At 42.2% G+C, this 19,172-nt stretch overlaps 2 protein-coding genes and 1 long non-coding RNA gene across 3 annotated transcripts in view; 2 read left to right on the top strand and 1 right to left on the bottom strand.

The window, feature by feature from the left end:
- PDE11A (phosphodiesterase 11A) overlaps positions 1 to 13,463 on the top strand; it is a 134,798-nt gene extending 121,335 nt beyond the window's left edge. The window contains exon 20 of the mRNA XM_068685803.1: positions 8,341 to 13,463. Coding sequence (XP_068541904.1) covers positions 8,341 to 8,502 — 162 coding nt within the window. The 3' untranslated portion in view covers positions 8,503 to 13,463. The remainder of the gene's footprint in view (positions 1 to 8,340) is intronic.
- LOC137858304 (uncharacterized) lies at positions 1,153 to 18,415 on the bottom strand. The gene is made up of 3 exons (XR_011097636.1): positions 18,302 to 18,415; positions 3,725 to 3,904; positions 1,153 to 3,295 (listed from the first exon to the last, which is right to left on the bottom strand). It is a non-coding gene; the product is annotated as an uncharacterized lncRNA (long non-coding RNA).
- On the top strand, positions 14,936 to 17,584 carry LOC137858302 (intraflagellar transport protein 70B-like). The gene has a single exon (XM_068685804.1). It carries the CDS (start codon positions 14,979 to 14,981, stop codon positions 16,977 to 16,979), a length of 2,001 nt encoding a protein of 666 aa, XP_068541905.1. The 5' UTR covers positions 14,936 to 14,978; the 3' UTR covers positions 16,980 to 17,584.
- Positions 18,416 to 19,172: the final 757 nt, after the last annotated feature.

The raw sequence follows: 19,172 nt of genomic DNA, 5'->3' as shown, positions 1-19,172 counted from the left end.
GAAACATCTATCCTACTTGTTAGCAGATATTAAAGGAACAGGGTATAATAAGTGGCAGAGCTTCTACAAAGTGTAGGAAAAAAAAAAAAAAAAAAAGACAAAGTCTCCAGCTATTATGGCTACATCTTTGCTTTAATTTCTCCAGTTCAAGAATTGACTTAGACCCTGAATTAGAACTTCATATTCACACACACTGATTTTTTCCAAAAGTTTATACTCTAGCTACAATTATAAGGTGGGAGATTAACCTTTTAATAGTCCCTTGCAGAAAAGAAGAAAAGATATGCTTTAAGAATCATGCTTACACTGCCATGTCCTGATACAGCCCTTCTTCAAATACCAAATCTATCCTTTTCCCTCGATCCCTCAATGACAATTTTGCATAAGGAAATATCGCATAAGAAAGTCAGGGTTTAGACCACTCCTCTGGAAGTCCAGAATGGGCTGTATGGTATGGCTTAGTACTTATCCAGGCAAGAATCACTGGATGTAACCAAAACAATTTATTGGTTCAAAAGTCTCTGTCCTCGATATAGTAATAACTAAAATAATAATAATAATAATAATAATAAAAAATGATTTAAAGGACAAAGATCTTATCTGTATGTACATTTTGACAATGACTTGCTGTACCCAGTATTCACCCAAAACTGGGGTTGCTGGCACAAAATTCAGAGCGCTGCTGTTCTATTTTGTTTGCACTTAGGGGGCAGGGCTAGCACTATGTAGCGAGCTGTTCACTACGAACAATACACAGCCATTCACTGAAACATGTACGCACGTTCTTGAGAAGTATTTCAACAGAAAAAAAAAAAAAGTGGGTCGGTTTGGGGAATCAGGACTAAACTGGAAGAATGTGTTTACAGGGAGGAATTTCATCAGCTCTGTGTGATTCTCATTGAAATCAGCTTTTCCCTTATAGAATGCTGAGGGAAGAGAAGGATAGCTTTTGGTAGATCCTAACGAACACCAAAAAGATGTTAGCAAGGGTTACTTCTGATATATGGCTTGGACACAAAGAGTGAGAGAGAATGCATCTATGCTTCCTGGGACTGCCTGGCTGACAAGGATTAGTAAAGCAGATAGGTTTAGGATGCAGTTTGTGATACACCATGGACTGAGGCTGCACACACATTGGCAGATTAAATTAGTCTCACTTTCTGTTGAAATCCAGGGGGTAATATTATCCGAGGAAGAGCAGGTGCAGCATATTCTGCTGTGTTTGTAAGAAATCTGGTTCAGAGGAAATTTAATCAGGCAAATTATGCCACATGCCAGTGCTGGAGGGGAGTTGGTAGCTAAAGATTATGTTAGGGATGAGGGTTTGTCACAGAGAAAAGAGACTTTGCACTGCAGAAGGATCTCTCTGTAGCCTTGAAATAGCAATGTGGCTGGGTTCAGCACATTTGTTGCCCTTGCTGCTTGTCTACCAATGATGAACATAAGCGAGGCTACCTGGAATAAATGCTCTTGAACTCTCAGAAAACTCAGGTACTCTGACTGTATTACAGCTTACAGTAATGGGATAAATCATCAGCAGACTGTTTTTGTTACCTCTTTATTCTTAACCTAAGAGTCTATTTTTTGTGCTACTCATATACTAATGGAGAGAAAAGGTGAAGAGCTATACAATAAAAGAAAACCAGAAAAAGAAGAAGGAATGCTTTTACTTGTAATTTTGAAAGTCAGTCACTAAGTGTGATATGGAAAGGCACAATTTTGCTGGTTTTGGAACACGGATTTTTGTGCCAGTAAGTATCACAAACAGCTTTTTACAAGAGACACAAAGATCTTCATCCTCTTTTTCATTTCCTGAAAGCAGGCAGGGCTTCTTTTTGGCTTTGGAAATTATTTTTGTTAGGATTTTTGTAACTTGGTGAGATTACTGATGAAACATTGTATTAGTGTTGACAACTTCAGGAATGTACCAGTTTTCCCAAATTGGTTGAAAGAAGGGACAGAAGAAACATTTTTCCCTTCAGACAAGTGTACTTCTTCAAATTACTTCTCAGTTATCTAATGCCAGAAAGATCTCAACTGAAAGGGCAGGTCAACAACCGAGATATTTGAGAGAATACAGAATAATGAACATTTGCCATCAACTTCATTGAAGCTTGGCTTCAATGAGGCTTTCACCATGATCTGAGAGAAGTGAATAATTCATAATACTACAGTTTCTGTTGCTGTTTTATTTAGGATTATCTGCTCAATGTGTTGCGAAGGACATGCAGTCGCGTATGGAAATGCATATAAAGATCTGAGGAAGTAGATTGAAAAGTTGGCAGATAAGGTAGAAGAGACAGCCAATAGCGGGAACTCAAATTGTACAGCAAATCTGAAAGAAGATAAATGGATAATTTAACAGCCATTCAGTTTTCAAGAAAGACAAAGCACAAACTACATTGCATCAGAAAAGGACTAGAAATGATGATGAATGAAACACTTCAAGTGTTTAACACAACAGAATCACAGTTGCCTGCAGAATTCCCAGCTGAGGGCAAATTCGAAGAACTAAATAAGGATATGAGGCTGATACGGTTTGAAGAGTTTTTCAAAATCCATTTAATAGTATGGCAGAAGACATTGATCGGCTGCTTGGCGAAAATGTTGAAAGGAGAAGGGGTAGAAACATTTTATATTTCCACACTTCAGATGTAGAATCAAAACCATAAACAGTAGAGACAAATAAGTTGTTTATGAAACACTAACTCTTCTGAGCAAACCCTCAGTTTCATGAAATTATTATGAACGGATGAATCATTTACAACTCTAGCAAGACATCAGTTGAGCTACTTCAGTAGGTACCACTCCTATATTACTCTTTCCCTTTGACAGCAAAGCAACATTGATATTGGTCAGAACACACTTTGCTACCAGGAACTCTGTACACATTCCTTCCCCCCCAAAGTACTTGGCTACCAAGTACTTTGTCTTTACTACCAGAGAATCTTATAATCACCCTTCCATAGTAGGTACGTTTAGTTACAAAGTAGTGCAGCATTATTCTTGCTACTGTACCATCACCAGAAATATAACACTGATTCACAGCAGAAGAGCTGAACGCTCATATGTGTATTAGATCCCTTCCTGTTCACAAATAGCTCTCTTCCCCACCGCTAATGACTTCTATATGGAACATAAAGGAAACTCCCATTTTTTATCAGGAAAGTTAGTAGTGTATTCATTTCACCTAATTACAGTTTTAGGCATTAAAAGAAAAATCACTGGCAAAAATGCAAAAACAATGCACATCTGCACTGTGTATTTGACACCCTGGAAATGCCCTCAGCTAGCCCTAGAAAGAATAAAAAAAGTCTCCATCAACAATGAAATCCCAGTCTTTCCCCCACCCCCCCACCCCCCCATGAACTCAGCCATCTCCCAAATACAGTAATTTCTTCTGGAACCTAATGGTTACATATGACCATAAATCAGTAGGGCAAATAATTAAGTCACACGTGCACACAGTCAAAACTTCATATACATTAATCCCTGCATCTTCTCTATATCACTGTATTTTATGTATTCTACCTACAGAAGGTAAAATTTTATCTGTTTCTTTGGTTTTAGTACACAGGCATGCATGCAGAAATGCTTTTGTTTTTTCTTAACATCTTGCATCAAATATTTGTATTATGAGGTTCAAATCTGTGGATGACTGCAGTACAGATCCCTTTTATCTGAACTAATCTGAAGTTCAAGGATTTTCAGATAGATGGCTCACCTTTGGCCTATGTATTCTTACATGAAAGCCACTTCAGCAAAACTCAGGAGTCCAATTCAGCTTTGCTGTAACTGGTCACGACTCTCTTGACTTCAGCAATGCTTCATATGCTTACACCAGGTCTGAATTTATCCCCATGGCTTCTCGGTCACTAGTCCTCCCTTCCAACTCAGAAACTGCCTACATAATAAAAGTGATTCATTAAAAACCACTGGGTTCCAAAGCAGAGTGAACACTGCGACCTATAACTTTTTGATATGTGTTCAGTCATAAAACTGAATTTATATGGTCTTATTCCATAAACTCGCTTTACAAATATTAGACCCACAACCATACTTCCGTGAGCCATAATCTTGTCAAGGCGCGTAAGTTAAACAAGGTCACAACTGGGCAATATTTGGATGAGAACCTTTAAAAAAAAAAAAAAAAAAAAAAAAAAAAAAAAAAAGACACCCTCTGGAGGTCCTGCAGTGTTCATAAGCTAGGGCATGCAATGCGCCCCTTAAAATGATTTGGTGTTAAGTCTCAGAATACAACAAAATGTTGTCTTTGTTTTAGCAGTAGATTAGATTCTGGCCACATCTGTGCTGCACCTTGGCTGGTGCAGATAACATCCTTTCCCTGAGATAATGGTGATGTAGCAGCCACAGCCCTCTACCCCCCCACCACTGCTCTTCCACCCAGGAGGCAGATCTACCAACAAATGCCCCTTCTGTTATCCATCAATCCCACCCTGAAAGTTCTGTTTGGTGGTTGTTTGTTTGTTTTTGGTACTTCTACAATTTCTGCATTCTCTATGCTTTAGTTACAGTGTCAGTTGGGTGCTGTAGTGCTGAAGTGCCAGTAACCTTCTGTTGTAGTGGAGGAGCACATCCATAAGAAGAGCTTGCCTTGTGAAAGGATATCATGGGCAGAGCATGTCACAGTCACAAAAGAGACCTAAATCATTGAAGGTGACAGGAAAAATTCAGAGCTGTACAGTAACTTTCTGAGAAACAGCTTAGCCACGTACCTGAGGTAACACATGGATGCAGAAGAGAATTGCAAACCTATCTGGCCTTTCCTAATGTTGAGCACAAGCCACCAGCACAACCGCTCTCCCGGCATGCTTTATCGCTCTGTGAAGATGAGCAGCTATTACAGGAAAGGGGGTAAACCTGTGTCAGCTGTTGAACACCAAGCCTCTTCCTATTGAAGCAAAGAATAAATTGGCCCTTAAGAAGCTGGGTAGCAAATTAGACAGCAAAGCAGTTTGTACAAGGCATGTATCAAAAATAGTGGCATGGAGGAGCAGTACATCAAGGGGGCTTCATGCAGTAAAATGGAAAGTAAAAGTGCAGCCAGGAGGCAAAAAAGCCTGACTAGGCTACAGCCAAATAAACCTAAATAGCTTTAGGAATAAATTGGTGGTTTAATCCGAATCAGGAACAGGTGCTATGCATGTAATTCAGTAAATGGTAGAGAACCTGCCAGAAGGGAGAGAAATGTGTTGCTTTTGAGATAATTTCCCAGAAGCTTCATAAAAGAAAATTGATTACTGGAGTTTAATAATTAAAACAGAGCCAGAAATATAGTAATCAAATGAGTTTTTAATTACATCTCAAGCAGAAGTAAAATCCAATTTGTGTACTTTGTATCAGAAAAGTCCTACTTAAATGCTTTGGTAGCTGGAAAAAAAATAAAATAAAAGCTAATTTCCATAGGAATTATAGTAGTTGGTTTAATTAAAAGGCTAGATCAGAATGAAAGAGTCCCAAAGTGAAAGGATACTAAATACAGAAGCAGTGGTTTAAACATCAGATCAATGTCTGAATAAAGACATTTTATAGATTAAGTGCAAAATCTGCGCTGTCGAGATCCCTAATCTAAATTAATGTATAACAGAATAAAGTTTCTTAAAATTACACTATATATTTTGTCAGCTTTCCATAGAACTAATTGCTTGTGCTATGGTAAAACTGAATATCGAAGACACGGTTTATTCTTTCTTAAATATTCCCTTTAATTTATTTTCATTACAGTTAATGTTATTAGTTAATCATTCTTGTTATTTACCTACTGACCTCTGTTGTGTCTGGGCTCTCAGACTCCATAATATGCAGTTAGGGATACATTTCTGGGAAAGCTGTGTATTTCCTTTTGGATTTAATAACGTTTACAGTTCCTGAGATGTGGTGATTACAGGGTGTGGGTGCTTCCTGATTCTATTACTGATCAACTGGGGCTTCTGCTGTAGCCAACACAAAGGTAGTTGACCTCAGCAGCTCAAGCACCCACTGTCCTCCTGGCACCTTTGGACCCAGGTGAGATGCAGGATGCCTGTCAGAGGCAGGTCACCTACCGTAAGAGCATGGTACATGCCTAAGCGTGGAGGGACAGGCAGTTGGTCATGCCCTGATCCCTGTTTGCTCCCTGGCTCTAGGATTGAAAACGTGGTTTTGTGCTAAGTCTTGGCAACAAAATGGTACGGAAAGGATGCAGCCATAGCCTCGAGCGGAGCAGACACGCTGAGACAGAGCCTACTGTCCAGTGACCTCCTCCTCTATGCTGCTTGTAGGTAGATACAGGTTGTTGATATGTTTGTGATGGAAACAAACTGCACGGCATTTTGTGCTTGTAGATCCTGGGGCTGATGGGGTGTGAGTACAGAATGCCGTGTTTGTGCAGAGAGATGTTTGAAATATTTTCAAAGGCAGGATAAAAATCTTAAGCAGATACTGAAAAAATACTTCATGAGAACTTTTTGAAGATTCAAGAAATGCCATCAAGCTTAACTCTGGATGGATACTGGCTTCGTACAGAACGGATCTGCTAAGTTGCTGTCAAGATCTGAATGTCTGAAGTGCTACTTCCAGACACTTGGTTTGGCAGAGGCCATGCAGGTGCTAAGGACATCAGCAGTAAGCTTGTCAGACAGGTGCTTTTATTGCATTGCTGTCCCTGTTTTTTAGATTCCACCAAACTGGTTTGGAGAATACAAAATGGTATGAAATAAGGAGCTAAAACAGGGAGCTGTGAGGTATGGTGCCAGGAGTGTTACAACCCACAGCCACTCTAAAAACAGCACAAATGCCACCAGGGAGTAATACTGTCCATGGCAGAGATTGCAGTAAGCTACTCCTTACTCCAGTTACAAAGCTGCAAAATTATCTGCCCAGTTTGTGCCATATTCTCAGGAAATAATTTCAAACAGATTAACTTCAACTTCCACACAAATCAGCTACTTACTCATGGCATGATTTTTCAGAAGTGCTGAGCATTCATATTTGCTACTGAAGTCAACTGAAATTGCAAGTTTTCAGCACATCTTAAAATCAGGCCATTAACCCTTAATTATCATATAATAGCTCAATTAAAAATTTACCGAGACTTACTTCAGTAGCTAGCCAAGCTCCATGGCTTACAGGCTGGCTATAAAAAATCCAGTTCTTTAGTCGTGTTTGGGCTCTGGGGACCATTTAAAGTGGTTGCTGTTAGGCCTGCTATTTAAAGCGCGCACACACACACAAAAAGAAAAAAATAAAAAGAAAATAATCAACTGCAAAGGTACCTTCTTCCCTGCTCCTTTTCCGTTCTCCCTTCTTTTCATTATAATTTTCTACACTTTTAGAAGATAACCCTTTGCTGCCTTCTCCATTTTTTTCCTCACACCAATCCTTTATTTCAAATGGCAAGTATGTAGTTTCCATGCTATCAGAGAAAGTGCAATACCCAACTTTCATCAAAACCCATTTCTTCCCAATGAAAAAAACTGCAAAAGAAAAATATGTCTTCTGTCCTGAACCAGCACAGCACATGGCCACTTTGGGGGCAGCTGTTAACCCTCTCTTTGCATCATGTGCTGCTGTTGATGGGGTTCTGTCTCTCTTCAATGTAGGGACAAAGCCATGTGAAACACTTACTGTCTTTCTACAGAAACATTTGATATTAAAGTTGAAATAAACTTCTAGTAAAAGAGCACAGGGATTATATCATTTGGGGGGATAATTCAACTCCAGCTGAAAACAGATAAAAGACTCTTACTGACTTCTGTGGGCTTTGGACTGGGTATGTAGAAAAGAGGCAATTTCAGTGGATTTTAAAAAGAAACCTTTCTTTTTTTTTTCTTTGAGGACACAGAAAGGGATTTTTTTTGCCACCTTTGGAAAGCCTGGTATTGTTGTGGTTTACTCATCTATAGCAGGGAATAAGAAGGTAGCACGTGGGAGAATCTGAAGCTTATTTCAGCTTTGTCCAGCTAGCCATCCAACTAGTTCATAGCTACCAGTAATCAAGAAGCCCCAGTCACTTGAGGGATGCCTCAGAAGGACTATCTGTAAGGATTACAAGAAAGCTCTAGTAGTTGTGCGGCAATTCTGCCACCTTAGGCGCTTTTTTTGACGTTTTTGGTGGCTTACTTAAAGCCTCAAGTCAAATCATAAATGATAAAGAAATCTCAAAGGGAATGAAAAATTTTACCTACATGGGAATTTACAGCCAGGGGTGAGGAGGGTGAGGGGCATGGTGCAGTTCAGGCTCCTTTTACCATGTTACTCCCTAGTCTGTCCATCAGCAGACTGGAAATACCATCAATATTTTTCTCTCTCCCCTTCCCTTTTTTTTTTATTTTCTTCCAGTCTCTAGTGAAGCTGAATGCGAAACTGAAGCCTATGCTGGACTCTGTGGCAGTAAACAGAGGTAAATGGGAGGAGCTGCACCAAAAAAGACTTCCTTCTCAGGCAGCATCCTCGACCCCCTTTTCCTCTAGCTTTACTGTGTCTCTCAAAGACATAAATTAAGCCTGCAAATGTCAATGTCTATTTATGATAAAAGCTGTCTGAAAGGCTTCCGTAAGCTTTGGCACACCACTTTTTTTAAGAAATGCTTTCAGAGACATGCTTAATTGATCGGATATTATCTTGATGGCAGCCTAGTTTGTTTTTACTTGGAGGTTTAGTCAGTCTGAAGGGAAGGCCTGCGGTGAGATTGCGCTGTTTTCTGAAATGACATGGAAGACAGCACAAGAAGCATTCATTCAGCTCCGCTCCATTTCAACTGCTGCTGTAAAAATCTGTAAAGCTGACAACAGACTGAAATATAAGAACTTACAGCTTAATAAAATTAATAATACAGAGCAGAACTGGGATGCAAGCTGGTCAATTCACATGCAAGGAGCTGCAGGAAAACAGAATAGTATGTAATCACATTGTTGTTTTGCATCTCTTCAGTACATGTTATGAATCAATTATGCCTGCTTTTGTGATGTTCCTCTCTCACTCTTCCCTCCTCTTTTATGCCTGGATGTTCTGAAAAGCCTGCTTTGTATTCTAAAGAAGTATTTTTTTACAACAAAGCTTCTTAGTGATTGATCAGGGCCTTTAGAATTGCCTACCTTTGCTACATTTAACAACAAACTTTATTATCTTTAAAAATACCAATCTGTCCCTGCTTCCCTGAGAAATTCATATTAACAATGCAGTAAATTTCTCAGCAAGGGGAAGCTTGCATAAAAGCAAAATATTGCATGGTAATTTTAGAGGGTTGTTGTTTGTTTGTTTGTTTTTAAATACTCCTTTAACACATTTTTTTAAATTACAGTGTCCCCTAAGGAAAAAAATAATGGGCTTCAATGAAAATAGAATAAAAATAAAAAAGGAAATCTGCTGCCTTATGCTTCAGGTTTATATTATATTGAAAACTGGACCATGGATAAGCCTTTCTAGTATAATCTGCAGCTGAAATGAGTATTTTGAAATGACGGAGAGAAAGAATATCATTGGACTGACTACCTCTTCTCTTGCAGTTCTTTCAGGACAATTTAAGATGGTTATTATTACGGCTAGTGCAGTCCTAGAGTCACATGTAGACATCTGTGGTAGCGGGGTTCATTAAAGTTTAATCAAACACGATAGGTCACAAAACCAAACGTGTCCAGTTCTATGCGGTGATGCTGGTATTACACGAAAGTTGGTCTCCTTCCATTAGTACAGGGATCACTAGGGTAGCAAAACTGTGTTCTATGAACTGAGGGTGCTTTCTTTGCTGCATGATAGGGCACAAGAGGAGATGTGTTGCAGTGCTTACGAGTTCCCATTCATGGGAGAATAAAAGCCTTTGTACTCCATGAAAAATGCGATGCTAAATATACCATTGTCTGGCAGCAGAAATTAAAGCTGAATTCAGCTTAACTTTACACCTGTGACAAAGTCCACTTACTTCATGGAGGTACCTTGAACTGACACCAGCCTCATGAAAATCAGAACCTAGCCCAGCAAACCAGATGCTAGAAGGAGCCTGCCTGCTTTCCAAGGAAAGTGAGTCGTTAGCACCTTTGAAAAGCTGACTACGTGTGTCTGGCAATCAAACAGAAACACCAAATCTGCTGATCACGTTGTTCTGTGTGATACTTCCTTAAAAAAAAAAAAAAAAAAAAAAAAAAAAAAAAAAAAAGAAGAAAAAAAAAAGAAAACAGACCAACAACAAAACAAAACCCTCTGTGCAATTAATTATATGTATAGGGGAATAGCTGGAAATTTCAGTACCGTTGCAAGCCAATATGTCACCATGCAACTGAACCACATCATTTTCTCTATCAGAAAGAAGCAGGGAAGGAGCAGAGATCCAGATTGCACAGCAGTGAATACACGCACCAAATAGAAATGTTTCTGCTATTATTTTACCACTTCTTTCTTCCCTGAATAAAGATAGATGCAGGATAGTAAGCAGCAAGCCATATAAAACTTGTAACACATGCTTTATGGGAGAAACAGATACTAGGAATTGACATAGTACTGCTGGCAGGTACACATAGCTTTCCTGAATTTTGATATTGCATATTGCTAAGTGTAACATAATTTATAGCGCGTGCCCTCCGGCTCCCCCCAAGGTTGAGTTTCCCCTCATTTCCTCTCCTTTTTATTGGCTTCAGTGCGCTGTTGCCCATGGCAACACCCACCGGCAGTGATGGGAATTCAGCACCACCGCAACCTGACATACAGTTGAAGCTCTAACAATGTCAACCATCAATCAAGTGACTGTTTGTAATTGCCTCCATCTATTTCTCCTGTCTTTCGGTATCTTTGCTATTGTGGGTCAAAATTCAGAAAGTGCTGACTAATGTTATGGTTCCGTTCCTCCATCACAAGGAAGAAAATGAGAGCGCACAGTTAGATCTTTATCAAATTGTTCTCAGGAAAAACGAAGCAACCCTGCTGAAATCAGGGGGTCACAGTGGTGTATCGCAGAACAGAATTTGATGTCTGAAAGTGATACAGCTCAGTCTTAAAAAATATATCTTAAAACATGCAAAATGTTTTTTAACACAGTTTAGGCATCAACGAAAGACTCATGTATTTGAGAGAAAAAGAAAATCCTTTATGGAATTCTTTGTTGGGTAAAAAAGCAAGTTTCTCATATTTAAGATGCTGGGAAACATTTTTTTAACTAGTGCTTACTATCCCAAGACATACTCAGCACAGATGAGATGACTATGGGTTAGGAAATCAGAATTCTCCTTCTGTGGCTTGTTTCCCTGCTGACTGCACAAGCACAGATGAAAACCCATTGAAATCACATTAGTTCTGTGGCTGCGTACAAAACACAGGACCAGCAGAGGCAAGGACAAAGGACACAAGGCAAAGAGGATGGAGAACCCACTGTAACCCAGCACAGTGCTAGTAGGGTGCTTCCCACATGGCCTCGCCTTGGAGATGCCCACCACAGGCTCTTCTGGCTCAGCAACAGAAGAGTCCTCCCTTCCTTGCCCCTGCTGTTAGTGGAAATTTTGCCTTGAATGGGGACTCAAGTATTTGCAACTCCAGTGCTAAAATGCAGTGAGCATGAGCCACATCCATAGGGTCACAGGGCCTGTGTTCTCCACCTGAGGTTCTTTGAGCCAGTCCAGCTGCAATGCGGTCCTCAAAACTAGTTCTGGACAGGCAGCAATTCCACTCAGGATTCCTACCTGTGAGACCACTGACCAAAATCAACCCTTGCTCACCAAAGAAAACAGGTCTAAATGCTACAGCATCACTTAGGGCCATCAGGAGGGAGCCTGGTGTCCAAGCCCTGTTTGGTTTAGAGCAGGCTTCAAACTGCAGGTGTGCCTCTTTCCCCACCGGCCGGGAGAGAGCCACGAGGGCTTCCCATGGAAGTCCTTTACAGGCACCCACCAAGGAGACGGAAGGCCCACTGGGTGCTGCCACCATGTGCACCCTGCTCCTGGGGAGCTGCACGGAGCCGAAGGGCTTTGGTGGCACAGGAGGGGTCCTAGGTGCATCCTCCTGGGTTAAAGCACACCCCTACAACACAACACTGTGACCCCAGCAGGAAACCCAGCAGTGTTTGAGGCAAAGAGCACGTGGGCTGGAGGCTCTTCTACACATCGGGCAGAAGGAGGGTTTCTCACCTCCCACAAACAAGATGGACAAGAGGTAGGTGTCTTTGGCCATAGGACAACCAGACAATTTGCCCTGAAAGTGGACCATCACTTTGACTTTCTCCCAGCCTGAGACCTACAGGCAAAAGAGAACTTCGTAACTTGATCAAGACCTTGACATCTGCTTCTGGCAGGACACAGTTTAGTGCCACACACAAGGTTAGGCAGCAGAAGCTCACAAAAGTTTAATTTGGATGCCTAATGTGGCAGTTAGGCATGTAACTCCCCATGTAGCTCTGTCATAGCTCTTACTTCTTTGCCAGACCAGGGATCTTGCTGAGAAGGTATGTTTTGTGCCCTGCAGAAAATGCCTATAGAGTAGAGGAGCGCGTTTCTTTTTAGCTCAGGTATTCATTCAGATGGTGTCCTTGGTACAGCAGCTGCATTTTCCGGACTGTTGTCCTTGCTAATTGCTCCTTCTTATAGTGCACTGCAATTTCATAACGTGCCTGTAGTTATCAGCAAAGCCAATACTAGTACTCACAAACTGTTTTTGAAAACTGCAACCAGCAGTGCCTAAGATAATTTTTAATATTTAGACTAATTAATCCTAGTAGAAAATTTGAGTGTTTCAGCCTGCAGGCCAAATATTTATTTTCCCTCCATGTGATTAAACGAATTATAGACAGTTTATGCACTGAGTACAGATTAGAACAGGTTTATTTCAAGGCTAAGTAAAACATGTTAACAGACACTTCCAATGCTGAGAACATTCTGGGCAAGAAAATGAAGAGTGTAACATTTTTTTATTGGCTTTTCCAAGAAACTGGCGATTTTAATAATAAAATCATGTGAATGTTTTCTAAAAAAAAAAAAAACAAAAAACAAAAAAAAAAAAAAAAAAAACAAAAAACAATGAAATTTGAGGTATAAATCAGCTGAGAGTCTCCAGAGATTTTCATGACTTGAATGTGACAGTATTGGAATATATACAGTGTATCGCTTGTTACCTTTTCTTTCTTGGATCACCTTGTACTTAATTACCAGTTTATAAGCGTGTTGGACACTGCGTCTTACAGTTGTGTGGGGAATACCATTGTATGCTTTGAACCTTTGTGTATGGGAAACAACTGACATGCACAGAAATAGTGTGTGTATTTTCTAATGCAAGTGTACCCTACATACTTTCAAAAATGAATACTGAGAAAGACTTCTGCCTCCTTTTCCTTTTTGCATTTTAAGATAATTACCCTCATTGTTTTGCTTTAGTAGATCAACCAATGCTGATTCAGCTTTTTAAAGCATGTTTTTGAAATTAACAACTTGGTTTTACTGGTCTCTCTAAAAAAAAAAATAATAAATCAATTTAATGGTTTCCCGTGATTTATTTTTGTATTTATTTTTCATTGAAACTACCTTGTCAGAATGAATCAGAGCTGTATGTATTGATTTCTGAACTATGCAAATAGAAGAGCAGTGAAAACACATGTGACTGAGCAGCTCAAATACAATTTTTGAAGCATGACCTTGCAGCGCTCATTCCTGGGAGTAAACCTAACTCTACCAGCTGCACTTGGCATTATTCTGGAATGACCAGAAACCAAATCTGGCCTATGACTTCAACAGGACAATTTACTCCTATAAAAAAATGTACAGATGAGTACAAGTCTGTGATACTGGATATGTCATTATTCTGTAAAAACAGCATGTATCCCTGGGGAAAACACCACCACCACCACCACCACCAAGAAAAAAACACTAGTTCCGTCCAAGAAAAAAGGACACTGTTGAAATAAGCAATTTCAGAAAGGAGGAAAATACTTGATCTAAGCTTTTAAAGCAGTAGGAGAGCTGTCAGATTCTGTTAGGATACCAACATTGTTCCTTCCATCAGCCTTTACAAACTTAAGCTCTTGACACCTTGTAAAGCTTTCATATTCAAAAAGCACAAGACATCAATAAAATACTTATTGTCCTGTGTTCCAGGGCTACGCGTTTAGCTTAGGGCGTTCTCTTACAGTATCACTGCTTAGGAGTACTTAAAGTCAATTACTCAAGATTTAGAAATAAAGGATTTGAAAAACATCAGTAAATTTTAACTTTGTTCTTGTCATCTGCAGGAAATACTGAAATGAGAAAAATATTCAAGTCTAGGTAGCGTTTTAAGGAAACAATTTCTCTTTTAGCTGCTGTAGAACTGTTATTAAACTCTCCGGTTTACTACTTGGAAGATAAAAGCACAAAGGGGAACAGAAAATGATAGACGGATATAGAAAACGCAATTTGTTTCTAAGGCATTAGGTCTCATTTGCATCGTGGCTGCTAGAAAAACAAGGACTCAGCCACTGTAAACCCATCTTGTTCCAGCATTAGGCCCTTAGAGTGGCTTTTCCGATGTGGCAGAGCTGACGTGGGCACACGGCAGGCTTGGCCTGCTCAATTGCCCATCTCCAGCTGCGCTTCTCTACTGCTGGGCACGAGGCCTGTCGGGTTAGGGAGCCTGGTGGAGGCCAGCGAGGGCAGCAGATGCCAGGGCAGCGGGCGCGTTGCTGACGCACCCATTGCCCGGCTCTGGGTGGCAGCGGCACCTTCGGCCTTCTCGTGCAGGCAGACAGGGGAACTCATTTTCCCCAGTTTATACATTTTGGTGATTTGGGGTGACTTCGGGCAGCTGCTGGATTAAGCACAGAGAGCTGAGTTCGGCCACTGCCGCAGTGCCGAGCAGAGCACCCTGGCCGTGCCGTGCAGCGCCCCTTCCCTCCCGGGCCGTGCAGCAGCAGCAGAGCAGCAGCGGGGCCGGTCCCCGCCCCGGGTGGCGGCGCCTACAGCTCCCGGCACTCCCCGCTGCCGCCTGCCGGAGCCGTTCCGGGGCACGGGGCCGTCGCCGGGGCAGCGGCGATGGAGGCGGCGGTGCCGGAGGGGCAGTACACGGCGGCGGTGTACGGGCTGATCCGCGGCGGGCGCTGCGCAGAGGCGGCGGCGCTGCTGAGCCGCGAGCTGCAGAGGGGCGGCCGCTCGCGGGGCGGCCTCTCGCTGCTGGGCTACTGCTACTACCAGCTGCAGGACTTCGCGGCGGCGGCGGAGTGCTACGAGCAGCTCTCGGCGCTGCACCCCGAGCTCGACGCCTACCGCCTGTACCGGGCGCAGGCCCTGCACAAGGCCGGGCTGTACGGCGAGGCCCTGCGAGCCGCCGGGCCGCTGCTGGAGCTGCCGGCGTACCAGGGCCGTGTGCTGCGGCTGCAGGCTGCCGTCCGCTACGCGCAGGGCGACCTGGCCGCAGCCGAGAGCCTGGTGGAGGAGGCGCTGGCCGCCGCCACTGAGGGCGGTGGTCCCGGGGCGGCCCAGGACCCCTCGGAGCGGGCTGATGCCGAGGTGAACCTGGGCTGCCTGCTGTACCGGCAGGGCCGGCACGAGGAGGCCGGCGTGAAGTTTGCCGGTGCCATGCAGGTGCTGGGCTGCTGCCCCGAGCTGTCCTACAACGTGGCCCTGTGCTGCTACGCCGCCAAGCAGTACGCCCCCGCCCTCAAGCACATCTCCGACATAATAGAGCGCGGCATCCACCAGCACCCCGAGCTCAGCGTGGGCATGAGCACCGAGGGCATCGATGTCCGCAGCGTGGGCAACACGCTGCTCCTGCACCGCACGGCCCTGGTGGAGGCCTTCAACCTGAAGGCTGCCATCGAGTACCAGCTGCACAACCTGAAGGCCGCCCAGGAGGCGCTCACCGACATGCCGCCCCGGGCGGAGGAGGAGCTGGACCCGGTCACGCTGCACAACCAAGCGCTGATGAACATGGACAGCCAGCCCACCGAAGGGTTTGAAAAACTGCAGTTTCTCCTGCTGCAGAACCCCTTTCCGCCAGAAACTTTCGGAAACTTGCTGCTCCTCTACTGCAAGCATCAGTACTACGACCTGGCAGCCGATGTGTTGGCAGAGAATGCCCATTTGACCTACAAACTGCTCACGCCTTATTTGTACAATTTCCTAGATGCCATTATTACTTGTCAGACCGCCCCTGAGGAGGCTTTCCACAAACTAGATGACTCGGCAGGGATGCTGACCGAGCAGCTGAGAAAACTCACGAAGCAGGTGCAGGAAGCTAGGCAAAACTGGGATGATGAAGCTGTAAAAAAGGCCGTTAATGAGTATGATGAGACTCTGGATAAATATATACCTGTCTTGATGGCCCAGGCAAAGATTTACTGGGACATGAAGAACTACACGATGGTAGAAAAGATATTCCGCAAATCAGTTGAATTCTGTAATGAATACGAGGTATGGAAGCTCAATGTGGCTCACGTGCTCTTCATGCAAGAAAACAAGTATAAAGAGGCTATTAGCTTCTACGAGCCGATAGTTAAAAAGCACTATGACGACATTCTCCACGTTAGTGCCATTGTGTTGGCAAATCTCTGTGTTTCCTACATCCTCACAAGTCAGAATGAAGATGCTGAGGAGCTGATGAGGAAGATTGAGAAGGGGGAAGAACAGCTGTCCTATGGTGATCCTGAGAAAAACACCTACCATCTCTGCATTGTTAATCTAGTCATTGGTACCCTTTACTGCGTGAAAGGAAACTACGACTTCGGGATTTCAAGGGTCATTAAAAGCCTGGAGCCATATAACAAAAAACTAAGCACCGATACGTGGTACTATGCCAAAAGGTGTTTCCTGTCCCTGCTGGAGAACATGTCCAAGCACATGATCATGCTACGTGACAGCGTTATTCAAGAGTGCATTCAGTTTCTGAAGCAATGTGAACTGTATGGAAGAAACATCCCAGCTGTCATTGAGCAGCCACTCGAAGATAAGAGGATGCACAGTGGGAAAAATACGGTTACATACGAAGCCAGGCTTTTGAGGGCACTGATGTATAAGATCGTTGGATGGACTCCATAAATGACGTTCCTGTGCAGTAGAAATGCGAATCTTGTGTCTGATCTTTTCTTAGATTGTGGGGTGATGCTTACCCTGGTAGTACTTAGTGGTCTGTTTGGTGGTTGTTTTTTTTTGTTGTTGTTGTTTTTGTTTTTGTTTTTGTTTTGTTTTGTTTTGTTTTTGTTTTTGTTTTTTTGGTTGCTTGCATTTAAATATTTTGTCCTGTATTTTAACAACATTCAGTGGAAAATAAAATACTTGCTTGAAATTAACATGCACCAAATAACTAGGGGCATTCTCAGTCATGTCAGAAACACCTTAAGATGCACTGACCAAGCACTACAGAAATACCATAGAGTTATCACCTGTAAAATATTTTATCCCTGTGAAATTTTCGCCAAGTTTCTTTACATTGTTCACAGTTGAAAATAATTTGCTCTCCATTTCTCCTAGCACAGATATTGAAGAAACAGAGTTATTTCACTTCTCTTATTTGTTCCTGTGTGTGAAATACTTCTTTCTTTTGCTTCTTCCAAGCTATTTTTAATATATCACAGACTATGTTCATAGTATATTCAAACACTAAAAGTGGCTTTATAATAAAAAATCACTCCTACAAAAATTAACATTGTCTTTTGTTGTAAACTCAGTAATCATGCATGAGTATTCTGGCAAGTTGTAGACCTAATACAGAGACCAAAAATATATTCCAAGGAGAGTACCATGAGTGGGCATAAGGAGCTATAGAGACACTGCCTGGTGCTTCCCCTTCCCCTGCTGCGATCCCCAGCGTCCCCTTGCAAGCACCATCCACATAGCACCTGTTGCCTGCAGACCTGTGTGGCAGCACGGGCTTGCTATATGTGCAGTCTTTCATTTGTGGCCTGGCCTGCCCCTTTGCTTGAAGTACACCAGCATCTGGTACAAGACCTTGCAAACGTAAAATTACATTATTTTCCATATTGCTCAAAAAGCGTATAACTACTATTTGAAGTGGAACTTACCACTTCTGACCTTAGATGGAAGGAATCCACTTCTCAGTTTCCTCCTTGTATTACTTACTGTTCCTGCTTCACCAATAGCTTTCTGAAACCCTGTTTATTTACTTAATTCCTTTACATATCATTTCCATCACACTGGTATCAGACACTTTTTTCAGAGACTTCCCATACCTTTTCAGACATATTACACGTTCTACACAGAAGTGAAATCAAAATGCCCTTCGCTCTTTTTTGCAATCTCATTCTGTGCCTCTTTTTGTGTATTATTCCTTCTGAAGTAATGTGCAGCCTGAAGTTTTTTAAAAAGGATCAAGTATCTGCAGCTTTAGCTCCTTTGCTTACCTTTGACCCTGGCTCCCTGAAAAGCTGTCATGTGAATTTCAGAATCAGGCTGCATGTCTCTCAAAATCCAGTTTCTGTGCCACTGTTTACGTGGAAAGGAAGAGGACAGCATTTTTATTTTTTTTGAAAGTCATTCTACTATCAAGCAATGAAATACTTAATCCTTGCAGGGAATTGGTGCATCTGGAGACTATGCCTGTGACTATTTCAACACATAGGAAATTGACTCTGCTTTATCCCAAGAGAAACTCATCAAGGCTGCACATCTCCTCCATAGCTAAAGTAGATGGCTGTGGGTTAGGAATGTTACCGTTTACCCAAAAAAATCCTCTAACAGCAAAGTAAAATCACCTTCATCACAGTTGTCTTTAGTGTCAACAATGGGAGAATGTTCTACTGGAGGCAGACCAGCAGGTAGGCAGCAGTATGTCGCAAGGTGTCCTGGAACAGCCTCTGTAGCTCGTTACTAGTCCATAATTCATCCAGGGCCCCCCATTACGATGATATTGAAATATTTTCCACTACTGCTTCCACATGAGGAAGAGACCTGTGATTTCAAATCTTGTTCACCTTCATGAATCACAGCAGCAGGCTGGAAAGTGTGTTTCTAATTTACAGTGGAATTGTATTACATATTATGCAGCATAAACAGCATGACCTTTAAAAAAAAAGTTTTTAAAAGTCACACCACATAATGGAGTATGAAGTGCAGGCTGTGGGCAATGACTTAGGGAACATCAGAGATTTTTTTCATATTCACTGTGCGTAGTCTGTAAAAGTCAGTGGACATTTAAAAATAAAAAATAAAAAAAAAAAAATCCCTCTGCAGATTGGTGCTTGTGAGAATGTCCTATGCTCTTTGAGAAATTTT

Source organism: Anas acuta, chromosome 6, assembly GCF_963932015.1.
Source record: "Anas acuta chromosome 6, bAnaAcu1.1, whole genome shotgun sequence".
NCBI lineage: Eukaryota > Metazoa > Chordata > Aves > Anseriformes > Anatidae > Anas > Anas acuta.
The sequence above is the reverse complement of the archived record's forward strand: the minus strand, read 5'-3'. Positions and strand labels throughout refer to the sequence as shown.

What these genes read in the sequence shown, in the direction of transcription:
- LOC137858302 (XM_068685804.1), top strand. Translation starts at nt 14,979, where the DNA reads ATGGAGGCGGCGGTGCCGGAGGGGCAGTACACGGCGGCGGTGTACGGG.